Source organism: Patella vulgata, chromosome 2, assembly GCF_932274485.2.
Source record: "Patella vulgata chromosome 2, xgPatVulg1.2, whole genome shotgun sequence".
Classification (NCBI taxonomy): Eukaryota; Metazoa; Mollusca; class Gastropoda; family Patellidae; genus Patella; species Patella vulgata.
In genome coordinates, this window is record NC_065880.2 from 21,827,606 (window position 1) to 21,855,341 (window position 27,736).

At 36.1% G+C, this 27,736-nt stretch overlaps 2 protein-coding genes across 2 annotated transcripts; both read left to right on the forward strand.

Moving 5' to 3' along the window:
- Nucleotides 1–4,834: 4,834 nt before the first annotated feature.
- On the forward strand, nucleotides 4,835–12,434 carry LOC130010499 (uncharacterized). Its single transcript, XM_056099030.1, has 11 exons — nucleotides 4,835–5,121; nucleotides 5,438–5,597; nucleotides 6,414–6,584; nucleotides 6,924–7,015; nucleotides 7,617–7,840; nucleotides 8,381–8,634; nucleotides 9,100–9,325; nucleotides 10,968–11,057; nucleotides 11,289–11,503; nucleotides 11,746–12,124; nucleotides 12,319–12,434. The coding sequence occupies exons 1-11, from the start codon at nucleotides 4,835–4,837 to the stop codon at nucleotides 12,432–12,434; spliced, it is 2,214 nt and encodes a 737-aa protein (XP_055955005.1).
- Nucleotides 12,435–17,520: 5,086 nt separating this feature from the next.
- On the forward strand, nucleotides 17,521–26,272 carry LOC126812541 (uncharacterized). The gene is made up of 11 exons (XM_050538996.2): nucleotides 17,521–17,815; nucleotides 18,131–18,290; nucleotides 19,408–19,578; nucleotides 20,566–20,657; nucleotides 21,376–21,599; nucleotides 22,144–22,397; nucleotides 22,937–23,162; nucleotides 24,165–24,254; nucleotides 24,562–24,776; nucleotides 25,539–25,917; nucleotides 26,135–26,272. Exons 1-11 carry the CDS (start codon nucleotides 17,529–17,531, stop codon nucleotides 26,248–26,250), a joined length of 2,214 nt encoding a protein of 737 aa, XP_050394953.1. The 5' UTR covers nucleotides 17,521–17,528; the 3' UTR covers nucleotides 26,251–26,272.
- The last annotated feature ends 1,464 nt before the right edge of the window (nucleotides 26,273–27,736 follow it).

A 27,736-nucleotide genomic window follows, 5' to 3' on the forward strand; every position in this document is an offset into this window, starting at 1 on the left:
TGTTCTACTTATCATGTTTAATGCCGGACCGGTTGATATAACATGGGCTGATAGTAATCCTAGGGTTGTTGCTATCGTAGAAGCTTTTTACCCTTCTCAAGCTACAGGAGAAGCTTTATTTAATGTTCTTACCATGACTGGTCCAAATTCTGTGCCTGCTGGCAGACTCCCGTGTACATGGCCAATGAATGAAAATCAAGTAAGATATGGCCTCATTTCTGTTATTCTGTTTTGCTTTCTTTAAAAATATAAACACAACAACACATTGCTAAACATTTTGTAGTTATTGAGGTTCTGCATACAGTCAGCAATAATATGTATATTAATTTAGAATAATTCATTACACGCCTATAAATACACCTTAAGTCTAATATGAATGATTGCGGTATTGGAGGAAAGCTTACATTCCTGCTTCAATGTTTAGATTGTTGAAGATATCGATTGCAAGACAAACCCCATTTCTTATAAAAAATGATAACACTTCTTGTTCTCACAATGAATGTTTCCAATTCTGTTCCTGTCGGTAGAATTCCGTACATATGGCACATGACATAACGTACTGTATTTAGTTTTATTTTTGCATGTCTTGACGTACTGGGACCTTAATGTTTGAATGTTTTTCAGATACCGCCCATGGTAAATTATTCTATGGAAGGTAGAACATATCGATATATTAACTATGATCCACTATATCCCTATGGTTATGGTTTATCTTATACAAGTTTTACCTACTCTAATCTACAATTTAGTCAGTCAATATTAGCAGGCAATGATGTAGAGGGATCAGTAGATGTTTATAATAATGGTCAAATATCAGCTGATGAGGTTATTCAAGTTTATATCAACTGGCAAAATAGTCCAGAACCAACACCTAAACTACAATTAGTGGATTTTAAGAGACAGTATATTATAGCTCAGAATAAAATAAGAGTAACATTTAGAGTTAAAGGTGAAAGTATGGCGGTATGGATGGAAGATAACAGTGGATGGATGGTTTATCCAGGTTAGTTTCAGAATTAAATTAAATTACTTTAAACTAATATTGATTGATAATTTCCATGACAATAGAACTATAGGATATATATTTGCATGTCTGGATAACCTTAGTTATAAATTGATAATATATTTCACGACAGAGTGAGTTTAATATTTAGATTTCATGACAATGTTGATTATTTGTTGGTGTTTTTATTTCAGGACAATATGGATTATTCGTTGGTGGTCAACAACCAAACCAAAAGAAAACTGCTGATTCTAACGTTTTATCAGGCACATTCACAGTTACTAAAACCAGGTTTCTCGGGAAATATTAAATAGTTTACAAGTTCTGAAAAGGATAAGAATGTCTGCGTAAAATGTTTATCGTTAGAAATGTATCTTGAAAATAAAAAAAAAATTATTCTCATATTTTATCCCGGTGTTGGCCGAAAAAGTTACTTGGATTTTCCAGCGGGAATTTCCCTTGTCAGTGCTGCAGGATGAGACGAAGAACCCAGGTCGTGTGTACACAATGACTTGCACGTAAACGAAGACTTGCCGGTTGGAATTGAAAATAATTGTAAGTCATAGCACCGCTGTTCTAGAGTCATTTTCAATAAAGACATATGACCGTCCCAGTTGGTTCAGAAAAGTTGTATGTTAAACCTACTTTTCATTTCGGTATCGATATAATTTGGTAGGATAGTCCATGGAGGCTTACCCGTTCAGCAAGAACAACGTTTATTTACTAAAATAGTTACCTCAACCCACTTTTTGAGGAGCCGTGGTGGCTGAATCGCTAACCGGGGGGGGGGGGCTTGAGTTGGCCGAGAAAGTGCCTTGGGATTTTATGCATGGTTTCCGCGCTTATAAGTGCTATAAGATAGGGGACCTGGCAAGAAACTATGTCTTGTCGTTCAAGTGGAATGCAAAACGGAGGTCCCGTTTCTCACTGGAGTACACTTAAAAGAACCCTTGACGGCTGGAATTCGAGATAACAGTGGGCCGTAGCTCCGCTGTCCGGGCAAATTTTCCCAGGTATCTCTGTGTGTGGCTCGGATTCTTTAGCCCATTTGGCGGAGACGGACGTTAAACCCATTCCATTTCATTTCTAGAACAATGCAAGTTTGAAAACAAAATTAAAGTTATTTTGAATGTGGAATAATACTAAACAACTAGTAAACATAGACGTATTAGCAATTTTATTCTGTCATTTGGTTAACTGGATGGCACTGCGATTTTTCTGAAAACAAAACAGTGAAACATTATTTAAAATAGAAAGTGTCTGGTTATATTATCCTTTGGTGTGAAGAAGTATTTGGTGTTGAAAATTGACAAAATAGCTTTTGGGGACGTAGTGGATTGATACACTTATACGCTTTCGCAATTTTTGGGGATTTTCAGACGGGTGGTGCAGGACGGAGTTCCGGACAAGGACAGCTGTCTAGTCGTTCGGATGGTACAAAAACCGAGGTCCCGTGTATGCATTGACGTGAACGTAAACGATCCCTTGGCAGTTGGTATTCGATATAAGAGAAGGGCATAGTGCCGCTGCCTGAACAAAATTTCCCTCATAGCAAACGGTATGGCGCATGCTCGTCTTCATTAGCCCAGTCGGAATAGAACAGTAGAACGTTAAACCCCATTTCAATTTCATATTTCAGTTTGGTGTTTTAGGGAATCCCCCGTTCGTATCTGTTGTACTTTTATATGGTACAGAAGCCGGAAATACACCATGCAATGTGTTCGAGAGAATTTTGCCCAGGCGACAGAATTTCCTTCTAGTCTTCAGCGAATTCCCACTCACCTCGGTTTTAGTTCCGTCCGAGTGACTATGCGCTGTTCTTGGTCATATCGCCCCCCCCCCCCTTTTTTCACCGTTTACAAGAGGAAAACAAGCTTGAAAAAATTTCGCTGGCAACTCGGCTGTAGAACTTATAGCTGGTTAGATCTCTAATTCTCAATATCGGTTTTATCTATCATAGGGGCACACACACACACACACACACACCCACACACACACACACCGAAAATTTGTAATAAAACCTTAAAACGTCATATTTTATTTACAAATTTCCAATCGTTCCCAAATATATAACCGAAACTAATTAAACAGAAAAGACAGTTAAAATCCATTTGCATAACTATTTTACACAACGACTTAGCTTTTGTGTTCTTTACTTTAGTTAGATGAAAGAATGTCAGAAATGTGACGAGTATTTCCTCTGTGCACAACCTGTTTGGATTGGTGATTGAAAATTAAAAGCCTTGTATAAGTTTGATAATATGAACTACACACTATAGAAGTCCAGCAGGTCTTAGTGTTCAAGGTTCGAATTCATTTCACCAGTACATAATGAGCAACGACACGTGTGCATTGTGCATCTTATCTCTCAGTCGTGATTGAATAATGGTTGACCTTGTGTCTGTTCAGCTGGATTCATCTAGATATGAATACTACATTATTGCTGACCTGAAAATATGGCTACGAAGCACATTTATATAATAGTCTATTAATATACTATACTATACTATGCTATCTTGGTGTAACAATTTACCAATAAAAAAACTCAAATACAAACTATTATTTTTTATTTTTTTAGATTTTCTATTTGTATATTTAATTTTGAAAAATAATTTCTAGTTTTGGATTTTGTAGAATAATTTTTAATTTTGTAGAATAATTTTTGATTTTATAAATTAATATTTAATTTTATAAATTAATTTTTAATTTCATAAATTAATTTTTAATTTCATAAATTAATTTTTAATTTTATAAATTAATTTTTAATTTCATAAATTAATTTTTAATTTCATAAATTAATTTTTAATTTTATAAATTAATTTTTAATTTTATAAATTAAAATTTAATTTTATAAATTAATTTTTAATTTTGTAAATTAATATCTAATTTTGTAAATTAATCTTTAATTTTGTAAATTAATCTTTAATTTTGTAAATTAATCTTTAATTTTGTAAATTAATCTTTAATTTTGTAAATTAATCTTTAATTTTGTAAATTAATCTTTAATTTTGTAAATCATTTTTTAGTTTTGTAAATCATTTTTTAGTTTTGTAAATCAATTTTTAGTTTTGTAAATTAATGTTTAATTTTGTAAATTAATGTTTAATTTTGTAAATTAATGTTTAATTTTGTTACTTTATTGTTAATGTTTTGGATTAGGTATATGATCGACAGTATACATTCAGTGGTGTTTTCGTTTAACAATGATGATGACTTGGTCATTGTGTATAGATATATACAAAGAGGGTACGTAATAATTCCTATCTTGGTTATTATATTTGATGTTAATGTAATGTTTTAGGACAAAAACTGTTCTATGCTATAATTTCTGCTTCATAACATTGGCGGGACAATTGTCAAAATTGAATGGCCGAAAAGTGTTATATTAAATATTAAGAAATTTGACCCTAGCGCTAAATTCATGCATTTAATGCCGTTTCTTCTAATATAATTATGGCATAAATTTTATTGTTTATGCGTGATTAATAAAATATTGAAGATAGTAAGGTTTTAGTACATTTATAATTGGTATATCGATCTCTATTTCAAGACAATATGGATCACCTTGTACTACGGTCTGATGGATCGATTCTTTGAAAATTGAACAAACTTGTAATGTACCATCTTAATAACTTTACTGTTTTATTTACAATACTAAGCATTGTGGGAAAATAAATATAAAAAAGACCGTCTACGTCTTATCGCAGATAACCTGTCTTGACTTGCGCATATGTATTATTGCTGACCTTGAAATATATCTTTGCATATAAATCACACCATATGGAAAACGTATCAGTTTTAATAAGTATTGTCAAGATTCACTTGGTAAAAATGGAAGTTTATCATTTCCTAATTGTATTATTAGCTTCATGCTATGGGTTTCCAGATTTCCCTTTCTATAACGTATCTTTAACATGGAAAGAAAGAGTAGATGATTTAGTTGGCAGATTAACCTTACCGGAGATGATCGGTCAAATGGCAAAAGGCAAAGGCGGAACAGATGCGATCCCAAGACTTGATATCAAGCCATTTGAATGGTGGACAGAATGTCTGCGAGGCGATGTACAGCAAGGTGGAACCGGATTTCCAGAAGCCATTGGGTTAGCAGCAGCCTTCAGGTATAGTTTTGTCTTAAATTAGAAAAAATAGATGTACACCTTTATGAACAATTTAATCAGACTAATGGTTAAAAGCCGTGCGATGCATTCCTCGAATTTCTTACCAAGCTCAATAGCAATTACGACATGGATCCCATGGGTTAGGACTAATTAGCTACCCCCACAGACTTTTCCACGATTTCCTGCATCTGCTAGAAAGCAATGGGTTTTTTGCGAAATGTAGAATTACCACATCTTTATCCCTACCAAAACAGTCAATTTTAGCCGTGTGGCATTACAGTGAAATAACGCAATTTCATAAATTATATTTCTGTAGTCCTGAAGTGATTTATGACGTCTCCCGAGCAACAGGTATAGAGATTAGAGCCAAGAATACCATGTTCAGCAAAGCAGGAAATTTCAATGTTGGAACTGGCTTAAGCTGCTGCTCACCCGTTATCAACATTATGAGAGATCCAAGATGGGGTCGAAATGAAGTAAGTCCAAGATAAATATTTACATAAAAAGCATTCTTAAATTGTGTCATTTTCTACAAGAGTTAAAACTGTGCAATATCATAATTTAGCCTCCGGAAAGCGCTATATATAGTATGCAATGGATCTATATAATAAGGAGGTTTCAAAAAGTACTCATTGTAATTAATGCACTTAAAATGATAAGTTTGTATAATAACACAGATTCCGTTTAATAAGTGTCCTTACTTTGTTTAAATTTGGAAATGTTTCAGTATTGGCTATTTCGTTATTTGTCTGTTCAAAAACTTTTATTTTCTAACACACGAGGAATAGACAGCAGCTGTCTGGAAGTCTTTCTGGTAACTTCGTGAGCTTACGTTTTTTTCTGGTATTATCTTAAAGCAATAGATAACAAGCGGTTGCCGTGACTATACGCCCACATTTGCAAAAGATGGACAGAGAACGAGCTATTTTTTCGTACAATGTAGAGCCATAATCCAGGAGGTAACGCTCTGTGATATAAACATATTTTTATTTTCATTAAATTCTGATACAAATTGTGACCTCTAGAGGATCCAACAACCTTGGTAATACATGCTTATACTATATGCGTAAAGGGGGAGGGGGCATTTCATCAGACAGTCTCGGTCCGATTTTCACGAAATTCGAACTTAACGGTCCTTATGGTGTAACGGTATTTAAAATCGGATATAATTTCGCTAATTTTAGAAAATGTTTTTTAATATGAAATAGTATTCTATCTAAATATTAATTTGGACAAATAAAGTTGAATTGTGTATAGAAACCTAACTGATCAGTCCGCCTTCTTATACACAGGAAACCTATGGAGAAGACCCATTTTTTACTGGAGTTTATGCTGAGGCTTTTGTTCGAGGTCTACAAGGAGAGCACCCACGTTATGTTTTAGCAAGTACTGGCTGTAAACATTTTGATACTTATACCGGACCAGAAGATATTCCAGTTTCAAGATTTGGATTTAATGCAGAGGTACAGCATTATACTTATCCTCTAATTTAAAGTAATTTAATACATAGTAGTGTCATAATATTACCGACCCAAGTCTTCTTGAACAGATTTGGGCTGGTTTAAGGGGGATGGTTAACAGTGGAATATACTACAAACTGTGCTAGCACTAAAACGAAAAGTGAATAAGATGTGCACAGAAACCGAAACACATAAAGAATGGTCCAAATGAAATGTGGTTTTAGGTGTAAACATATATTATCTGGTAACAAACATTAGGCACATATAAGCTTATCTTATACACGAAACTTTAAATGTCGAAATTCGAAATAGCATGGAATGATTAGTGTACGTATTTTGTAGGTATCGATGAGAGATCTGAGAACAACCTTTCTACCAGCTTTCAGGACGTGTGTAAATGCGGGTACATACAGTATCATGTGCAGCTATTCGAGGTAATTTGAAATGAGGCATAGATTGCGAGTCCTTCTAATTAACTTATATCATATTCAAAATAACTCCAGACCATTGCCTACTTACATGGAAGCATTGATCCGCTGAACATCTGAAAACTACTCTATGAAATCTGAAAACCACTATAAATCTCAAAATGTCTCGTTTGCCATTTTTGCCATGTTGTTCGAACGAGGTATTTTGTTGGCCGGGTTAAATAATGTCTCGTTTCTTCATTCACTGTCAACAAGGCTGCAATATAGATTAACATAAAATAAGGACTTCTGAAATCGACGGATTAGCAAACCTATCTCAAATTGCCAATTTCTAACTGAAAATCTGTAATTTGAACGTCTTCCAGGTAAGCACGTAACATAGCGTTGGGAATTGTTCAAATCAATTTTATGTTAAACTATATTGTCACCTTGCAGGGCGTATTTTCCCATCACAAGGAGGGACCCTCTTGAAATCCTTTTCCTTGTTAGTGAAGTCTCATTTTAATTTCTCTTAAATCTATGCGTCAATTATGCACTGTGTTATCGCCATTTTCCCGTTAACTAGGCTACACGTCTGACTAGGGTGTCATTCTTGCTATATTTAAAGCGTTAATGGTGTACCATCCTGTGCTAGTAAAGAACTTTTAACAGACATACTGAGAGATGAATGGGGATACGAAGGACTAGTTATCAGTGATAATGTAGCTTTAGAATATATGATCACTGCACATCACTATGTGAACAACTCTTTGGATGCTGCTGTTGCAAGTTTAGAAGCTGGCTGTAACATAGAGATTTCAAGCTCTAAGAGTAAAGTCTACGACCATATAGGTACGGTAATTACATTTTCCGATTTTTAAATTTTTCTAAACTGGTAGAAAATTCTCGATGTGCATTAGGCCTTAAAATTAAGAGATGCTAGAGGTATCCAATTAGTAGCATAAACAGAACCTTTGCCGTTCAGATAGCATATCAATTGGTTTGTCGAAAGTTGTTATTTATGCCTGTCGGGGATTCGATCCAATACTATCCCTTTATTCTACGACTTCTTAAATTGCTGAAGGGACCTGTGCTTTTATGCTTTAATCACGTAGATGACAGTTTCGAACTGTTGCGGTTGCGTTAGGTGGATGCTAAACACAATTTATTATCCCCCTTTATTGGTTCATGGCACTCTGTCATCTCACTAGGCAACATAACTAATGGTAACTAGGGAATTTAGTCATAAGCACATTTTGCCCATAATAATGGTTTTAGATTTTGTGTGCAAACTGGTTACAAAATCCAGGTTTATTATCTTCTTTTCAAGGCAGGTAACTGTTGTAGAATATTGATACCATAATGGAGTTTAAACATATGGCTATTATTTAGGTGAAGCTGTTAGTAGTGGTAGAGTCAGTGAAACAAGAGTAAGAGAATTAATGAAACCCGTGATGTATAACAGAATGAGATTGGGAGAATTTGATCCACCAGAGATGAATCCCTACACGAATTTAGATATGTCAGTTATACAAAGTCCAGAACATAGGCAAATTGCTCTTCAAACAGCCATGAAAACTATGGTTCTTCTGAAAAACTTAAACAATTTTCTTCCAACAAGAGTTGGGATCTTCCATAAAATAGCTGTAAGTTTTTACGTCTTGGTACCAACACCTTATGGGGTCTGACTGTCGCTCGCTTGACGAAGCGACCATGAATTGCCTAGTTGATGGTCATAAATAACAGGAGAGGTTGTGAACTCTACCGACAATGTGTTAATTGCTGTCTCAGCAGTATGGCCAGTAGACACATTCTCAATATCTGGGACTCGTCGCAAAGTTTAGTTTGACTTTTCAAATTCAGATCTTCACACTCTACCTACAGTGTAGTTATATTTTGATGGAGATAGCATCCCACGTTATCTACTGATTAGTTATTTAGGTAGGAATCTTGATGAGTGGTTTCCGAATCATCTTAACAGCCAATAAACTTACAGTATTTTCTTCCTAGTAGTATTCGATCGCGATATAAATCATCTAGGGCATGTTCTCATTTCATATTTTGTTGACGATAGAGCATGTTTTCATTTTATATTTTGTTGGCGATTCTAGATTGTTGGTCCGGCGGCAAACGATCCACATGTTCAGACTGGTGGTTATTCACCAGCCGTAGATCCACGATATACTACTACACCTTTAATGAACCTCTCTAGATTAGGAAACACTGTTCAGTACAGTAATGGATGTAATGGAAATACTACTTGTATAGATTACGACCAAGCTGGTATAATAAAAGCTGTTCAAGGAGTTGATCTGGTCATCGTATGCTTAGGATTAGGTAAATAAATTAGTTAGCTAAGTCACCCGGTTAGATAGGTAATGGAACAAATATTACCCTTAATATTTTCATTTCTATACGCATAAATATAAATTAAATAATTTAATCTTTAAATATTGCACCAAATACAATATAAATAACAACATATAAATGTTTGTAAAACATTGTTATTATGAAGTTATTTTAAGATTTATAAAAAAAATTGTCCTGTTATTTAAATGGGATGAAATATCTACGTAGCCTGAATTATAAATTCTAATTATTACATAAATACCTTTACCTTCTCAACATTAAAACTTCAAATACAAACTATTTTTGTCCCCGCCTTTGGAATAAAGCAGGGAACATTAAAATGGTTCTGTCCGTCAGTCTGTCACACTTTTTGGGACACAATTACTCTCCTTCTAATTGAGCTAGAATATTCAAACTTGTAGGTGTTTATTAGGAGAATGCTTTGATGGAGTTCGAAGATGAGCATTTTCTGCTTAGGCAAAGGAGAGATAAACAATTTGATTGGTTAAGTGAGAGTGATGAAACTTGGGGTATCGTTCATTACACCAATACATTGATAATGAGCATTTTCTGCTCAGGGTAAGCAGGACGATAAGCAATTTGATTGGTCAAACCTTTGGAACACAATAACTCACCTTCTTATTGAGGTAGAATGTTCACACTTGGTGTAGGTATTTATTAGGTGAATGGGGGATCACGTGGCTAAGTGGGTAAGACACTGGTTCGCTAGCCTGGAGGTCGGGTGTTCGATCCCTGCATTGGCCGAGAAAGTTCATCCCGATTTTCCAGCGTGGTTTCCCCGTGTCATTTCATTTATTAGGTGAATGAGTTGACATATTTCGAAGATGAGCATCTTCTGCTTAGGCTAAATAGCGATAAGCAAATTGATTGGTTGATGTTTTGGGACACGATAACTTTGGTTCTAATTGTATAGTTACATCAATACTATTGACTAAGTTCGATCATAAGAGCGATAAGCAGTTTGATTGGTCGATACTTTAGAGCTCGATACATTTGATTCTAATTGAGTGAGAGAAGTGAAATGTTTTGCATAATTTCATTCCATCAATACCTTGACTAAGTTCGATGATGAACATTTTCAGCTTAGGCTAAGTAAAGACTTCAATCTGATTGGTCGAGACTTTGGAACACAATAAACCCCCTTCTAATTGAGGTAGAATGTTCAACCTTGGTGTATGTGATGCACAATTTCCGCTAAGACTAAGCAATTTGATTTGTTAATACTTTGGAACATAAAAACCCCGCTTTTAACTGAGGTAGAGTGGTTAAACTTGATGTAGATGTTCATTTTTATGTGAATGTCTTGACTGAGTTCATTGATTAACATTTTCTGCTAAAGCTAAGCAATGTTATTAGTCGATGCTTTGGAACAAGATAACTTTGATTCTAACTGGTGAGTGATGAAACTTAGTGTATAGTTCTCTAACAGGTACTTCAATACCTTGACTGAGGTCGACCGTCAACATTTTCTGCTCAGACTAAGCATAGATAATCAGTTCGATTGCTTGATACTTTTTCAAAAAGATAAATGTGCAATTAATTAATACGTGTCGTCTATATTTGGCGGGGGACAGAATCCCCACTGTTGGCTTCTTAATTTTCATTTTAGGAAATGCCGTAGAAAAGGAATTTTATGATCGACCCAATATAGCTTTACCTGGAAAACAATTAGAACTACTTCAAGATTCTGTTAATAATAGTAAGTTGTGTTCTAATTTTGCGGAAACTAAACATCGTGTAGATGTGATTTCATCAATGGAGACTTGTTAACTTGGAGTTTACCATGACAGCGAAGACTACTAAATATTAGTTTTGATATAACTAATCCTACAGTTCTTTATATTTTTTGGCCATGATATGTTGATATATAATGATAATCAGTAACTTGCTGGACCTGTTGACATAATCCTAGAGTTGTTTATATTTCTAGGTCCAGCTAATACCCCCGTTCTACTTATTATGTTTAATGCCGGACCGGTTGATATAACATGGGCTGATAGTAATCCTAGAGTTGTTGCTATCTTAGAAGCTTTCTACCCTTCTCAAGCTACTGGAGAAGCTTTATTTAATGTGCTTACAATGAATGGTCCCAATTCGGCACCTGCTGGCAGACTTCCGTGTACATGGCCAATGAATGAAAACCAAGTAAGATATACCCTCTTTTCTGTCATCTTTTTTTTTCTGTTTTTAAAAAAATACAAACAGAACTACATATTGCCAAACATGGTGTCATTCTTATATCAATGATTACGGTATAGGGGGAATTAAATTCCAGTGTCACTGGTCAGATTGTTACTTTTGAAATAACTTTAAACTATTGAAAATATCGATTGCAAGACAACCCCTGTTCCTGTCACACATGATACCACTTTTTGTTCCTCTTTCAGATACCGCCCATGGTAAATTATTCTATGGAAGGTAGAACATATCGATATATTAACTATGATCCACTATATCCTTATGGTTATGGTTTATCTTATACAAGTTTTACCTACTCTAATCTACAATTTAGTCAGTCAATATTAGCAGGCAATGATGTAGAGGGATCAGTAGATGTTTATAATAATGGTCAAATATCAGCTGATGAGGTTATTCAAGTTTATATCAACTGGCAAAATAGTCCAGTACCAACACCTAAACTACAATTAGTGGATTTTAAGAGACAGTATATTATAGCTCAGAATAAAATAAGAGTAACATTTAGAGTTAAAGGTGAAAATATGGCGGTATGGATGGAAGATAACAGTGGATGGATGGTTTATCCAGGTTAGTTTCAGAATTAAATTAAATTACTTTAAACTAATATTGATTGATAATTTCCATGACAATAGAACTATAGGATATATATTTGCATGTCTGGATAACCTTAATTATAAATTGATAATATATTTCACGACAGAGTGAGTTTAATATTTACATTTCATGACAATATTGATTATTTGTTGGTGTTTTTATTTCAGGACAATATGGATTATTTGTTGGTGGTCAACAACCAAACCAAAAGAAAACTGCTGATTCTAACGTTTTATCAGGCACATTCACAGTTACTAAAACCAGATTTCTCGGGAAATATTAAATAGTTTACAAGTTCTGGAAAACATAAGAATGTCTGTTTATTAATGTTTATCGTTAGAAATGTATCTTAAAAATAAAAAAGATTTTATTCTCATATCTTATCCCGGTGTTGGCCGAGAAAGTTACTTGGATTTTCCAGCGGGAATTTCCCTTGTCAGTGCTGCAGGATCAGACGAAGAACCCGGGTCCTGTGTACACACTGACTTGCACGTAAAAGAAGACTTGACGGTTGGAATTCGAAATAATAATAAGTCATAGCACGCTGTTCTAGAATCATTTTCATTAAAGACATATACCCAACCTGGTTGGTTCAGAAAAGTTGTATTTTAAACCTACTTTTCATTTCGGTATCTATATAATTTGGTAGTGTAGTCCATGGAGGCTTACCTGTTCAGCAAGAACAACGTTTATTTACTAAAAAAAGTGACTTCAACCCAGGAGTCGTGGTGGCTGAATCGCTAAGCGGGGGGGGGGGGGTTGAGTTGGCCGAGAAAGTTCCTTGGGATTTTACAGCATGGTTTCCGCTTGTCAGTACTGCAAGATAGAGGGCCTGGCAAGGAACTATGTCTTGTCGTTCAAGTCGAATGCAAAACTGTGGCCCCGTTTACTCACTGGAGTGCACTTAAAAGAACCCTTGACAGTTGGAATTCGAGATCAGAGTGAGCCGTAGCTCCGCTGTCCGGGCACATTTTCCCACGTATCACTTTGTGTGGCTTAAGCTCGGCTTCTTTAGCCAAGTTGGCGGAGAAGGACGTTAAACCCATTCCATTTCTTTTCTAGAACAATGCACGTTTTGAAAACAAAATTAAAGTTAATTTAATAAACAACTAGTAAACATAGACATATTAGCAAATTTATTCTGTCATTTGGTTAACTGGGTGGCGCTGAGATTTTTCTGTAAACAAAATAGTGACAAATTATTTAAAATAGAAAGTGTCTGGTTATATACTTTTAAAAAAAAAGTAGGGGATATTCAGAAACAATACAAGACTGTGGAAAGGCACTGCTGTGTTTATTAGAGGTAACCAGTGTATGTTATAAACAGACCAATTGCCTACACATGAACATAAACAGTTCATATGGGCGGCTTATTTGACGGCCCCATTTCACTCGCAAAGAGATACACCGTCAAAAGTGAAAATGGACGTTTTTGATTTTTGTCTTAATAATGAGTAATTGCTCCACCAATCCTCAGACATTTAGCAATTCGTCGTGGCATACTCCTAATCAACCGTCCAATCTCTATTCGGGGCAATCAGCCCCACTCCTCTTGCAGTGCCACCCCCAATTCTTTCAGTGTTGTCGGTTGACGTTGACGTCGACGAACACGTCTCCCGATCATGTCCCAGACATGCTCTATAGGGGAAAGGTCAAGACTCATTGCTGGTCAAGGCATATGGACAATATGTTGACGCTGGGGGTAGTTATTCACGCCACGAGCGCGGTGGGCTCGGGCATTATCATCTTGAAAGATGAAACGTCGACCTGCACGTTGAGCAAAGGGCAGAACTATCGGTGCCAGGATGTGGTCACGGTAGTACACACCAGTGACCCTTCCTTGAACAATATGCAAGTTCGTTCTGCCAGTCATGGTGATTCCTCCCCACACCATAACAGACCCACGCCCGAAGCTGTCATGCTGTCTGACGTTTGTTAACATGACGCTCATTTACACACCTCCAAACGCGAGCACGCCTATCGGTGAAATCCAGAGTAAATCTGGACTCATCTGAGAACATTACACGCGCGCCCATCGACGATTATCCCAATTTCTACGCTGCCTACACCATTGACGTCTGTTTGCCATGGGCTGGCGAGTTAATGGAGGCACAGCACGCGATCGTCGCGCATGCAAATGGGCTGCATGTAGCCGATTTCTAATCGTTTCGTGCGTAACTCGAATTCCTGTAACTTGGTACAAGTTTACAGAAAGCTGATTGGCCGTTTGTCCTCGATTTCGCAGGACCTGTGTACGAATGTATCGGTCCTGGGCTTGTGTAGTGGCTCTAGGACACCTGAACGAGGTCTATCATCAGCATTGTGTGTTTGTTGGTACCGGTTCCACAGTCTGCTGATCACAGACTGTGACACAGTTTTCATCAACCCTTCCTTGAAGTGTCAAATTTGACAATTAACCCCTCACACGTGTATGGCGCTATTGCGTGTAGCATGTGCAGCTCAGTGGTTCTGTTGGGGCGATAAGTTCTTCATCTGTGAATATACTCTCAAAGCATGTCAAGTCTCCATGACTATTTATCATATCACAACCTGCATAGGTATTTGCAACTGAATATCCCATACTTTTTTGAAGAGTATATTATCATGTGATGTAAAGAAATATTTGGTGTTGAAAATTGACAAAATAGCTTTTGGGAGATATAGTGAATTGATACACTGTATACGCTTCCGCAATTCTTGTGGATTTTCCGACGTGTGGTGCAGGACGGAGTTCCGGACAAGGGCAGCTGTCTAGTCGTTCGAATGGGACAAAAATCGAGGTCCCGTGTATGCATTGACGTGCACGTAAACGATTCCTTGGCAGTTGGAATTCGATATAAGAGTAGGGCACAGTGGCGGCGCCAGCTGCCGGTGGTTGGGGGGGGGCAAAGCTGGGGCAAATTCCAAGGTTAAGGGAGCAAAGGCACGAGCTTCAACTAGGGGTTGGGGGCCTCCCCCAGAAGTTTTTGAAAACAGACTGGCGTAAATGCCGCCTGGCAATATTTCAGGCACTGATCGTTGAGATAAAGTGTCAAACGAACGGACTTGCAAACCTCGAGGAAACCCACTCACGAGCGCCAAAGTAGGGAGTCCTTACGGAGGACCTCCCCCAGAAAATTTTGAAAAAATAGACTGCCGGAAATGCTGTCTGAAAGTATTCAGTCAGTCACCGATCGTCGAGATAAATAAATCTGACCAGACAATTTTGCTGTATCTGGCAGTATTTCAGGCACTGATCGTCGAGATAAATGGAGCTTACAAGATACCGCCTGTCGCCAAATCAATGGTTTATCCGACCAGAGAGAAAAGTGACAAACGTACGGAGTGAGTGAAAGTGAATGAATATTTTCGCCACAATATTTTGTGAAATAGACTGCCTGAAATCCAGTCTGGCAGTATTTCAGATACTGGTCGTCAAGATAAATAGAGCTGACCAGATACTGTACGTCGCCATATCACCAGCTTATCCAAAGGGGGGTGTCAAACGAACCGAGTGAGTGTTTCAAGTGAATGCATATTCTCGCCGCGTTGAACCTATACCCAAAAACTTTGAGGAGGGTAAAAAACACTTTTCAAGTGATTCACAAGTTATTGTTTATACATGTAGTAGGTTTACATCAGGTCGGGCTTGTAAGAAATCACTCGGCAGGCTGTACAACATGCAAGTCTATGACTGAGTGGCGATGTGGGATTTAATCACCGTAGGGTATTGATTACCGAAACGTATCACAAATACTTTTATTTATTTTCTAAAATTATTGGGGGGCAAACAGAGGGCAGACCAAATTAATGTCCCCCATGCCCCCCCCCCCTTGGTACCGCCACTGGTAGGGTATGGTGCCGCTTCCCGAGCAAAATGTCCCTCATAGCACACTGTATGGCGTATGCTCGTCTTCATTAGCCCAGTAGGACGTTAAACCCCATTTCATTTTTATATTTTAGTTTTAGGGAATCCCCCGTTCGTATCTGTTGTATTTTTATATGGTACAGAAGACGGGAATACACCATGCAATGTGTTACGACGGAATTTCGCCAAGACGACAGAATTTCCTTCTAGTCTTCAGCGAATTCCCACTCACCTCGGTTTTAATTCCCTCCTATGCGACTGTGCGTTGTTCATGATCATATTGCCCCCTTCTTTCACCGTTCACAAGAGGAAAACAAGCTTGAAAAAAATTCGCTGGCAACTCGGCTGTAGAACTTTTACCTGGTTAGATCTCTAATTCTCTATATCGGTTTATCTATCATAGGCACACACACACACACACACCCGTACACACACCGAAAATTTGTGATAAAACCTTAACGCGCCATATTTTATTTACAAATTTCCAATCGTTCCCAAATATATAACTGAAACTAATTAAACATAAAAGACAGTTAAAAACCATTTGCATAACTATTTTACACAACGACTTAGCTTTTGTGTTCTTTACTTTAGTTAGATGAAAGAATATCAGAAATGTGACGAGTATTTCCTCTGTGCACAACCTGTCTGAGTTGATGATTGAAAATTAAAAGCCTTGTATAAGTTTGATAATATGAACTACACATTATAGAAGTCTAGCAGGTCTTGGTGTTCAAGGTTCGAATTCATTTCACCAGTACATAATGTGCAAGGACACATGTGCATCTTATCTCTCAGTCGTGATTGAATAATGGTTGACCTTGTGTCTGTTCAGCTGGATTCATCTAGATATGAATACTGCATTATTGCTGACCTGACAATATGGCTACGAAGCACATTTATTTAATAGTCTATTAATATACTATGCTATCTTGGTGTAACAATTTACCAATAATACTCTATTCTACGAAAACTCAAATACAAACTATTATTTTTTCTTTTTTTAGATTTTCTATTTGTATATTTAATTTTGAAAAATAATTTCTAGTTTTGGATTTTGTAGAATAATTTTTAATTTTGTAGAATAATTTTGAATTTTGTAGAATAATTTTTAATTTTGTAGAATAATTTTTGATTTTATAAATTAATTTTTAATTTTGTAAATTAATATCTAATTTTGTAAATTAATATCTAATTTTGTAAATTAATATCTAGATAGTAAGGTTTTAGTACATTTATAATTGGTACATAGATCTCTATTTCAAGACAGTATGGATCATCTTGTACTGCGATCTGATGGATCGATTCTTCGAAAATGTACCATTTTAATAACATTACTGTATTATTTACAATACTAACCATTGTGGGAAAAAAATATAAAAAAGACCATATACGTCTTATCGCAGATAACCTGTCTTGACTTGTGCATATGTATCATTGCTGACCTTGAAATATATCTTTGCTTATAAATCACACCATATGAAAAACGGATCAGTTCTAATAAGTATTGTCAACATTCACTTGGTAAAGATGAATGTTTGTCTTTTCCTTTTCACATTATTAGCTTCATGCTATGGGTTTCCAGATTTCCCTTTCTATAACGTATCTTTAACATGGAAAGAAAGAGTAGATGATTTAGTTGGCAGATTAACCTTACCGGAGATGATCGGTCAAATGGCAAAAGGCAAAGGCGGGACAGATGCGATTCCAAGACTCGATATCAAGCCATTTGAATGGTGGACAGAATGTTTACGAGGCGATGTACAGCAAGGCGGAACTGGATTTCCAGAAGCCATTGGGTTAGCAGCAGCCTTCAGGTATAATTTTGTCTTAAATTAGAAAAAATAGATGTACACCTTTATGAACAATGTAATCAGTCTAATGGTTAAAAGCCGTGCGATTCTTTTCTCGGATTTTGTGTCAAGCTCATAAGCAATTGCGACATGGATCCCATGGGTTAGGACTAATTAGCTACCCCCACAGACTTGTCCACGATTTCCTGCATCTGCTAGAAAGCAATGGGTTTTTGCGAAATGTAGAATTGCCACATCTTTATCCCTACCAAAGCAGCAAATTTTAGCCGTGTGGCATTACAGTGAAATAATACAATTTCATAAATTATATTTCTGTAGTCCTGAAGTGATTTATGACGTATCCCGAGCGACAGGTATAGAGATTAGAGCCAAGAATACCATGTTCAGCAAAGAAGGAAATTTCAATGTTGGAACTGGTTTAAGCTGCTGCTCACCCGTTATCAACATTATGAGAGATCCAAGATGGGGTCGAAATGAAGTAAGTCCAAGATAAATATTTACATAAAGAGCATTCTTAAATTGTGTCATTTTCTACAAGAGTTAAAACTGTACAATACAATCTGATTAAAACAAAGATCCTATTTCGTTTCATTTTTATAGTTCAAAATTTCGTTTTACTTGTCTTTACTACACTAGGATCTGGAAGAGTTGTTATTATTGACCTGTTCTGAATGGTGTGAGAGATTAGCCAATGAAACGATCTGTTACGGCGAGCTTTAGGTGTGTTTTGCACGGAACTGTGGGTAATCCACTAGTAACATCAATACTGATTGGTTAATCAAATGTCTGACGTCATAGGTCAAATGCCGCTCGTATGACATCTAACGCGACCTATCGCTACAACCAGTCAGATCTTCATGTAGTGTAGGCCATCGAAAGTATAAAAAAAACGAAACGAAATATAGATCTCTATTTTAATCAGATTGCTGTACAATATTAATGCACTTAAAATGATAAGTTTGCATAATAACACAGATTCCGTATCGTGTCCTTACTTTGTTTAAATTTGGACACGTTTCAGTATTGGCTATTTAGTTATTTGTCTGTTCAAATACTTTTATTTTCTAAAACACGAAGAATTAGACAGCAGCTGTCTCCAAGTCTTTCTGGTAACTTCGTGAGCTTACGTTTTTTTCCTGGTATTATCTTAAAGCAATAGATAACAAACGGTTGCGGTGCAATATACGCCCACATTTTGTAAGAGATGGACAGAGAACGAGCTATTTTTCCGTACAATGTAGAGCCATAATCCAGGAGGTAACGCTCTGGGATATAAACATATTTTGAGTTTAATTAAATTCTGATAAAAAGTGTGACCTCTAGAGGATCCAACAACCTTGGTAATACATGCTTATACTATTTGCGTAAAGGGGGAGTGGGCATTTCGTCAGACAGTCTCTGTCCGATTTTCACGAAATTCGAACTTAACAGTCCTTATGGTGTAACGGTATTTAAAATCTGATATAATTTCGCTAATTTTAGATTAAATGTTTATTAATGTGAAGTAGTATTCTGTCTAAATATTAATTTGGACAAATAAAGTTGAATTGTGTATCGAAACCTAACTGATCTGTCCACCACCTTCTTATACACAGGAAACCTATGGAGAAGACCCATTTTTTACTGGGGTTTATGCTGAGGCTTTTGTTCGAGGTCTACAGGGAGAACACCCACGTTATGTTTTAGCAAGTACTGGCTGTAAACATTTTGATACTTATACCGGACCAGAAGATATTCCAGTTTCAAGATTTGGATTTAATGCAGAGGTACAATAGTATACTTACCCTCTATAATTTAAAGTAATTTAATACATAGTAATGTCATAATATTACCGAACCAAATCTTCTTGGACAGATTTGGGTTGGTTTAAAGGACAATATTGTTGCCAGTCATTATCACATATGTGATAGAGCTGGTTAAACACATTCCAAATATAATTTTAACACAACGATCATTGCTACGATAGCTGAGTAATACATGTTTCCTGAATCGGAAGTGACAAACGCCAAAGGAAAACATGAGTCATCTCTCTATATAACTGACTGATGTGACGAGTGATAACATATACACGGCAGAATTTCTGCTCACTAATAATTCCTTCGAAGACCAAAAGTTGTTATATGGGACTGTAAGAGGATACCTGACAATTCAATAAAGTAATTGAATGTCATTAGATAAGAGAACACGAGAAAAATAGAAATAGTCCGTACATTCACTTGTTTATATTCATTCTATACCTAATAAAACATGGTAATGCACGGACTTTTTCTGTTTTTCTATCGTGTTCACTTATCTAGTGGCAGTCAATTCTTTTTATGAATTGTCAGATATCCTCTCACAATCTCACACAACAACTTTTGGTCTTCGAAGGAATTATTAGTGAGCAGAAATTCGTCACTTCCGATTCAGGAAACCTGTATTAGCAATGATCTCTGTGTTAAAATTATATTTGGAATGTGTTTAACCAGCTCTATCACATATGTGATAATGACTGGCACCAATATTGTCCTTTAAGGTTAGTTAATCCACAGTGGAATATACAACAAACTGTACTAGCACTAAAACGAAAAGTGGATAAGATCTTCACAGAAACTGATATACATAAAGAATGGTCCAAATAGAAATGTGGTTTTAGGTGTAAACATATATTGTCTGATAACAAATATTAGGTATCTTTAAGCTTATCTTATACACGAAACTTTAAATGTCGAAATTCGAAATAGCATGGAATGATTAGTGTACGTATTTTGTAGGTATCTATGAGAGATCTGAGAACAACTTTTCTACCAGCTTTCAGGACGTGTGTAAATGCGGGTACATACAGTATCATGTGCAGCTATTCGAGGTAATTTGAAATAAGGCATAGATTGCGAGTACTTCTAATTGATTTATGTCATATTCAAAATTACTCCAGACCATTGCCTACGTACATAGAAGCATTGATCCGCTGAACATCTGAAAAGTACTATACGAAATCAGAAAACCACTATAATTCTCAGAATGTCTTGTTTGCCATTTTTGCCCAAACGTGGCCGAAAACGCGGTAATAGTTTTGCCACAATTTTGCCACGTTGTAACATGGTAAAAACAATGCCACGTCATTTTTTTTAACATCGCCACGTTGTTCGAACGAGGTATTTTGTCTATAACGAGGCCGGGTTAAAAAATGCCTCGTTTCTTCATTGTGATTGGAAAATTCACTGTCAACAAGGCTGCAATATAGATTAACATAAAATAAGGCCTTGTGAAATCGATGTATTAGCAAATCTATCTCAAATTGCCAATTTCTAACTGAAAAGCTGTAATTTGAACGTCTTCGAGGTAAGGACGTAACATAGCGTTGGGAATTGTTCAGATCAATTTTATGTTAAACTATAATGCCGTCTTGCAGAGCGTATTTTCCCATGACAAGGAGTAACCCTATAGAAATTCCGTTGCTTGTTACTGAAGTCTTATTTTAATTTCTCTTAAATCAATGCGTCAATTATGCACTGTGTTATCACCGTTTTCCCGTTAACTAGGCTACACGTCTGACTAGGGTGTCATTCTTGCTATATTTAAAGCGTTAATGGTGTACCATCCTGTGCTAGTAAAGAACTATTAACAGACATACTGAGAGATGAATGGGGATACGAAGGACTAGTTATCAGTGATGATGTCGCTTTAGAATATATGGTCTCTGCACATCACTATGTGAACAACTCTTTGGATGCGGCCGTTGCAAGTTTAGAAGCTGGTTGTAACATAGAGATTTCAGGTTCCAAAAGTAAAATCTACGACCATATAGGTACGGTAATTACATTTTCCAATTTTTAAATTTTTCTAAACTGGTATGAAATTCTCGATGTGCATTAGGCTTTAAAATTACATTTAACCCTACATCTAAAGAGTTAAGAGATGCTAGAGGTATCCAATTAGTAGCATAAACAGAATCTTTGCCGTTCAGATAGCTTATCAATTGGTTTGTCGAAAGTTGTTATTTATGCTAGTCGGGGATTCGGTCCAATGTTTTCCCTTATTTCTACGGCTCCTCAAATTGCTGAGGGGACCTTTGCGTTATGCTTTAATCACGTAGATGACAGTTAGGTGGATGCTAAACACAATTTATTATCCCCCTTTATTGGTTCATGGCACTCTGTCATCTCACTAGGCAACATAACTAATGGTATGTGGGAATTTAGTCATAAGCACATTTTGCCCATAATAGTGGTTTTAGATTTTGTGTGCAAACCAGTTAAAAAAATCCAGGTTTATTATCTTCTTTTCAAGGCAGGGAACTGTTGTAGAATATTGATACCATAACGGAGTTTAAACATATGACTATTATTTAGGTGAAGCTGTTAGCAGTGGTAGAGTCAGTGAAACAAGAGTAAGAGACTTAATGAAACCCGTGATGTATAACAGAATGAGATTGGGAGAATTTGATCCACCAGAGATGAATCCCTACACGAATTTAGATATGTCAGTTATACAAAGTCCAGAACATAGACAGATTGCTCTTCAAACCGCCATGAAATCTATGGTTCTTCTGAAAAACTTAAATAATTTTCTTCCAACAAGAGTTGGTATCTTCAATAAAATAGCTGTAAGTTTTTACGTTTTGGTACCAGCGCCATACGGGGTCTGACTGTCGCTCGCTTGACGAAGTGAAAATGATTTGCCTAGTTGATGTTCATAAATAACAGGACAGGTTGTAAACTCTACCGACAATGTGTTAATTGCTGTCTCAGCAGTATGACCAGTAGACCCATTCTCAATATGTGTGACACGACGCACAGTTCAGTTTGACTTTTCAAATTTGGTTATTTGCCATGAATCTCCACAGACCTTCACACTGTACCTACAGTGTAGTTCTATTTTGATGGAGATAACATCCCACGTTACCTATTAATTAGTTATTTAGGTAGGAATCTTGATGCATAATTTCCGAACCATTTTAACAAATCTTGTTAGAGATAATTACCAGCCAATAAACTTACAGTCTGTGTATTTTCTTCCTAGTAGTATTCAATCGCGATACAAATCATCTAAGGTATGTTTTCATTTCATATTTTGTTGATGATAGACCATGTTTTCATTTTATATTCACCATGTTTTCATTTTATATTTTGTTGACGATAATAGATAGTTGGTCCCGCAGCAAACGATCCACATGTTCAGACTGGTGGTTATTCACCAGCAGTAGATCCACGATATACTACTACACCTTTAATGAACCTCTCTAGATTAGGAAACACTGTTCAGTACAGTAATGGATGTAGTGGAAATACTACATGTATAGATTACGACCAAGCTGGTATAATAAAAGCTGTTCAAGGAGTTGATCTGGTCATCGTATGCTTAGGATTAGGTATAAATATTGCACCAAATACAATACAAATAACCACAAAAAATGGATGTAAAATATTGTTATTATGAAGTTATTTTAACATTAAAACTTCAAATGTAAACTCTTTTTGGCCGCCCCCGCCCCCCGCCTTTCAAATAAAGTAGGGAACTATTAAAATGGGTCTGTCCGTCTGTTTGTCATACTTTGTGGGTCACAATAACTCTCCTTCTAATTGAGCTAGAATATTCAAACTTTGTGTAGGTGTTTATTAGGTGAATGCCTTGATGACATTCGAAGATGAGCATTTTCTGCTTAGGCAGACACGATAACTTTGGTTCTAATTGGTGTATAGATTCATTGACTTAGTGCGACAATGAGCATATTCTAGTCAGATTAAGCAAAGCGGTTTGATTGGTCGAGACTTTAGAGCTCGATAAATTTAATTCTAATTGAGTGAGAGAAGTGAAACTTCGTGCATAGTTTCATTCCAACATTTTTAGCTTAGGCTAATTAAGGACTTCAAGCTGATTGGTCGAGAATTTGGAACACAAATAACTCGCCTTCTAATTGAAGTAGAGTGTTCAAACTTGGTGTAGGTGTCTATTATGTGATGCACAATTTCCGCTAACACTAAGCAGAGATAAGCAATTTGATTTGTTAATACTTTGGAACATAACATCCTGCTTTTAACTTGATGTAGATGTTCATTATGTGAATGTCTTGACTGAGTTTAATGATTAATATTTCCGATTAAAGCTAAGCAGAGCTAAGCAATGCCATTGGTTGATGCTTTTGAAGAAGATAACTAACTGATGGAAAGTGATGAAACTTAGTGTATAGTTTCTCTAACAGGTTTGACCGTCAACATTTTCTGCCCAGACTTAGCGTAGATTTTAAGTTTGATTGCTTGATACCTTTCAAAAACATACATTTGCAATTAATTTATATGTGTCGCCTATTTACTTTAGGATTTTGGCCGGGGACATCAGCCTCACAGTTGTCTTCTTAATTTTCATTTTTTAGGAAATGCCATAGAAAAGGAATTTTATGATCGACCCAATATAGCTTTACCTGGAAAACAATTAGAACTACTTCAAGATGCTGTTAATAATAGTAAGTAGCCTTCTACTTTTGCGGAAACTGAAAGTCGCGTGGATGTGACTAATAGGGACTTGTTAACGAAACAAAACTTGAGGTTTGTATACTATGCCAGGGAGTTCTGTCAGATATAGTTCTTTATATTTCTTGGCTATAATGATATAGTATTATGTTGATATATAATGATAATCAGTAACTTGAGAATTGTTTTGTTTATATTTCTAGGTCCTGCTAAAACACCCGTTCTACTTATCATGTTTAATGCTAGACATGTTAATACAACATGGGCTGATAGTAATCCTAGAGTTGTTTATATTTCTAGGTCCAGCTAATACACCTGTTCTACTTATCATGTTTAATGCCGGACCGGTTGATATAACATGGGCTGATAGTAATCCTAGAGTTTTTGCTATCTTAGAAGCTTTCTATCCTTCTCAAGCTACAGGAGAAGCTTTATTTAATGTTCTTACAATGAATGGTCCCAATTCTGCACCAGCTGGCAGACTTCCGTGTACATGGCCAATGAATGAAAACCAAGTAAGATATACCCTCTTTTCTGTCATCTTTTTTTCTTTTTTTAAAAAAAATACAAACAGAACTACACATTGCCAAACATGGTGTCATTCTTATATCAATGGTTACGGTATAAGGGGGAATTAAATTCCAGAGTCACTGGTCAGATTGTTACCTTTGAAGTAACTTTAAAGGGAATATCCCGATTTCAAGAGAGTCTCAAAAACAAAAGTCGCAGTACGTATGAAATTTAAGCTCCAAAATATAGAGAGATGGTGTATTTACCTTCTCTCAAAATTACAGCTCAAAATATTGAGTCGTTTGGACGTGAACGTCAAAACTGCTTATCCGGACACGTAACCTTTTTAAGATTTCGGGTCAGTTTTTTTTCGTTGGGTCACCTGATAATCGATTCCCGTTCCTTGAGAGGTCTATATAGTGAATGACCCATGTGCTCTACTTGATAACGAAAGGTAAATTTCACCTACACATTATTTTTATAAAATAAAAGTCTGGTTTTATCCAGACACCGCATAATACAGCTTGGGACACCGGTCTCCATTTCCAGATGAAGACTGACGGGTTAAGTTGTTTGAAAACTTATCACAAATATTGAATTAGTTGCTCGGCCCTTAGCTAGAGGATTTTAAGGGATTTTAACACAAAATTAGACAGTTTTATTTTCCAAAAAATATCGGGATTAGCCCTTTAAGCTATTGAAAATATCGATTGCAAGACAACCCCTCTTCCTGTCACACATGATACCACTTTTTGTTCCTCTTTCAGATACCGCCCATGGTAAATTATTCTATGGAAGGTAGAACATATCGATATATTGACTATGATCCACTATATCCCTATGGTTATGGTTTATCTTATACAAGTTTTACCTACTCTAATCTACAATTTAGTCAGTCAATATTAGCAGGCAATGATGTAGAGGGATCAGTAGATGTTTATAATAATGGTCAAATATCAGCTGATGAGGTTATTCAAGTTTATATCAACTGGCAAAATAGCCCAGAACCAACACCTAAACTACAATTAGTGGATTTTAAGAGACAGTATATTATAGCCCAGAATAAAATAAGAGTAACGTTTAGAGTTAAAGGTGAAAATATGGCGGTATGGATGGAAGATAACAGTGGATGGATGGTTTATCCAGGTTAGTTTTCTAAGCAGACAAATAAAGGGACGCGAAATTGGTTAGCGAATGATGGAATACATTGGTTGCATAATACGATGATTAAATGCAATAGAGCTATAGGATATGAATTTGAGGATAAATTTAATTATAAATTGATAACATATTTCAGAACAGGATGAATTTGATATTTATATTTCATTACAATATTGAATATTTGTTGGTGTTTTTATTTCAGGACAGTATGGATTATTTGTTGGTGGTCAACAACCAAACCAAAAGAAAACCGCTGATTCTAACGTTTTATCAGGCACATTCACAGTTACTAAAACCAGATTTCTCGGGAAATATTAAATAGTTTATAAGTACTGAAAAGCATAAGAATGTCTGCTTAAGATTTTTATCTTTAGAAATGTATCTTGAAATTAAAAATAAAGATATTGTTCGGATTGATATTTTATTTTCTGTGAATTTCCCGCGTTAATTTCCCTTGTCAGCGCTGCAGGATAGGACGACTAACCTAGGTCATGTGCACACATTGACTTGCAGTAAACAGAACCCTTTACAGTTAGAATTCGCATTAATAGTAAACCGTAGCACCACTGTTCTGGAATATTCCCGTCTTTAATAGCGCGGTCGGTACAAACACCGTGTATGTTAAACCTACTTTTTCATTTCAGTTATTTGCGTATCGTTTGGTTGTGTAGTTTATGGAGGGTTATCTGTTCATCCAGTACAAGTGGACACAGATCACCAAATATTCCTACGCCGTCACCCACGAAACAAGGGCCAAAGCTATTTTTAGTCTTCCTCTCCCCTTTCCTTTTTCCCCCTTTTGCATGGCGATTTTTGTTGACTTTTTGGTGTAGAATTGAGGAAAAGGGTTTGAAAATACATTTTCTGCCAGGTTTTGGTGAATATTCATAATTTTGATGCGGAAGGATACAAGAGTTGAGAGGTTGGTTACGTTGAAATGTAGGGCCTGAAATTGCATGTTAACTTGTCTCTACTTCCAGCTTGTGTATCTCAAGTTTTTCATGAAGAACCTCATACGTGCTTTTGGGCAAGTGGTTGCCACATGTTGCTCCATCTGTGGTAGAAAGGATTCTACCCAACGAAAATTTGGGAAAAAGTTAGAGCCGGTCTAAGATACGAGAATTAACATTGGAGTCAATGGGAAATCTTTAGTGATCTGTGTCCAAGTGATCAACAGGGGAGCTAACTGCCACATAACAGCGTTTATTTACTATAAAAGTGCACGAGGGGGGGGGGCTTGATCGCTAATCAGGAGGGCTTGGGTTCGCTCCCGGTGTTGCCCGAGAAAGTTTCTTGAGATTTCCGGGCTGGTTTCCGTTTGTCAGTGTTGCAAGTGCACTTAAAAGAACCCTTGATAGTTAGAATTCAAAATCAGAGTTTCCCCTCGTATCACTTTGTGTGGAACAAACTCGGCTTCTTCAGTCCAAGTCGATACAGAAGTACGTTAAACCCATTACATTTAATTTCTAGAATAATGCAAGTTTGAAAACAAAATTAAAGATTTTTTGCCTAAGTACGTAAAGCCATTACATTTAATTTCTACAATAATGCAAGTTTAAAAAAACAAAAATAAAGGTTTTTTATAATGTAAAAGTAATAACAAACCGCTAGTAAATATAGACATATTAGCAATTTTATTATATCATTTATTTAACTGGATGGCGCTGAGATTTTTCTGAAAACAAAACAATGACAAATTATTGAAAATAAAAATTGTCTAGTTACTATCATTAGATGTGAAGAAATTTGGTGCGGGAAATTAACAAAATAGATTAATTTTGGTGGATGTAGTGGATTCATACAC

Excerpts from the sequence above, each read along its gene's own strand:
- LOC130010499 (XM_056099030.1), top strand. The coding sequence starts at position 4,835 with ATGGAAGTTTATCATTTCCTAATTGTATTATTAGCTTCATGCTATGGG. Across the intron at positions 5,122-5,437 it reads GGGTTAGCAGCAGCCTTCAG|TCCTGAAGTGATTTATGACG; the intron begins GTATAGTTTTGT and ends ATATTTCTGTAG. Across the intron at positions 11,504-11,745 it reads GGCCAATGAATGAAAACCAA|ATACCGCCCATGGTAAATTA; the intron begins GTAAGATATACC and ends TTCCTCTTTCAG.
- LOC126812541 (XM_050538996.2), top strand. The coding sequence starts at position 17,529 with ATGAATGTTTGTCTTTTCCTTTTCACATTATTAGCTTCATGCTATGGG. Across the intron at positions 24,777-25,538 it reads GGCCAATGAATGAAAACCAA|ATACCGCCCATGGTAAATTA; the intron begins GTAAGATATACC and ends TTCCTCTTTCAG. Across the intron at positions 25,918-26,134 it reads TGGATGGATGGTTTATCCAG|GACAGTATGGATTATTTGTT; the intron begins GTTAGTTTTCTA and ends TTTTTATTTCAG.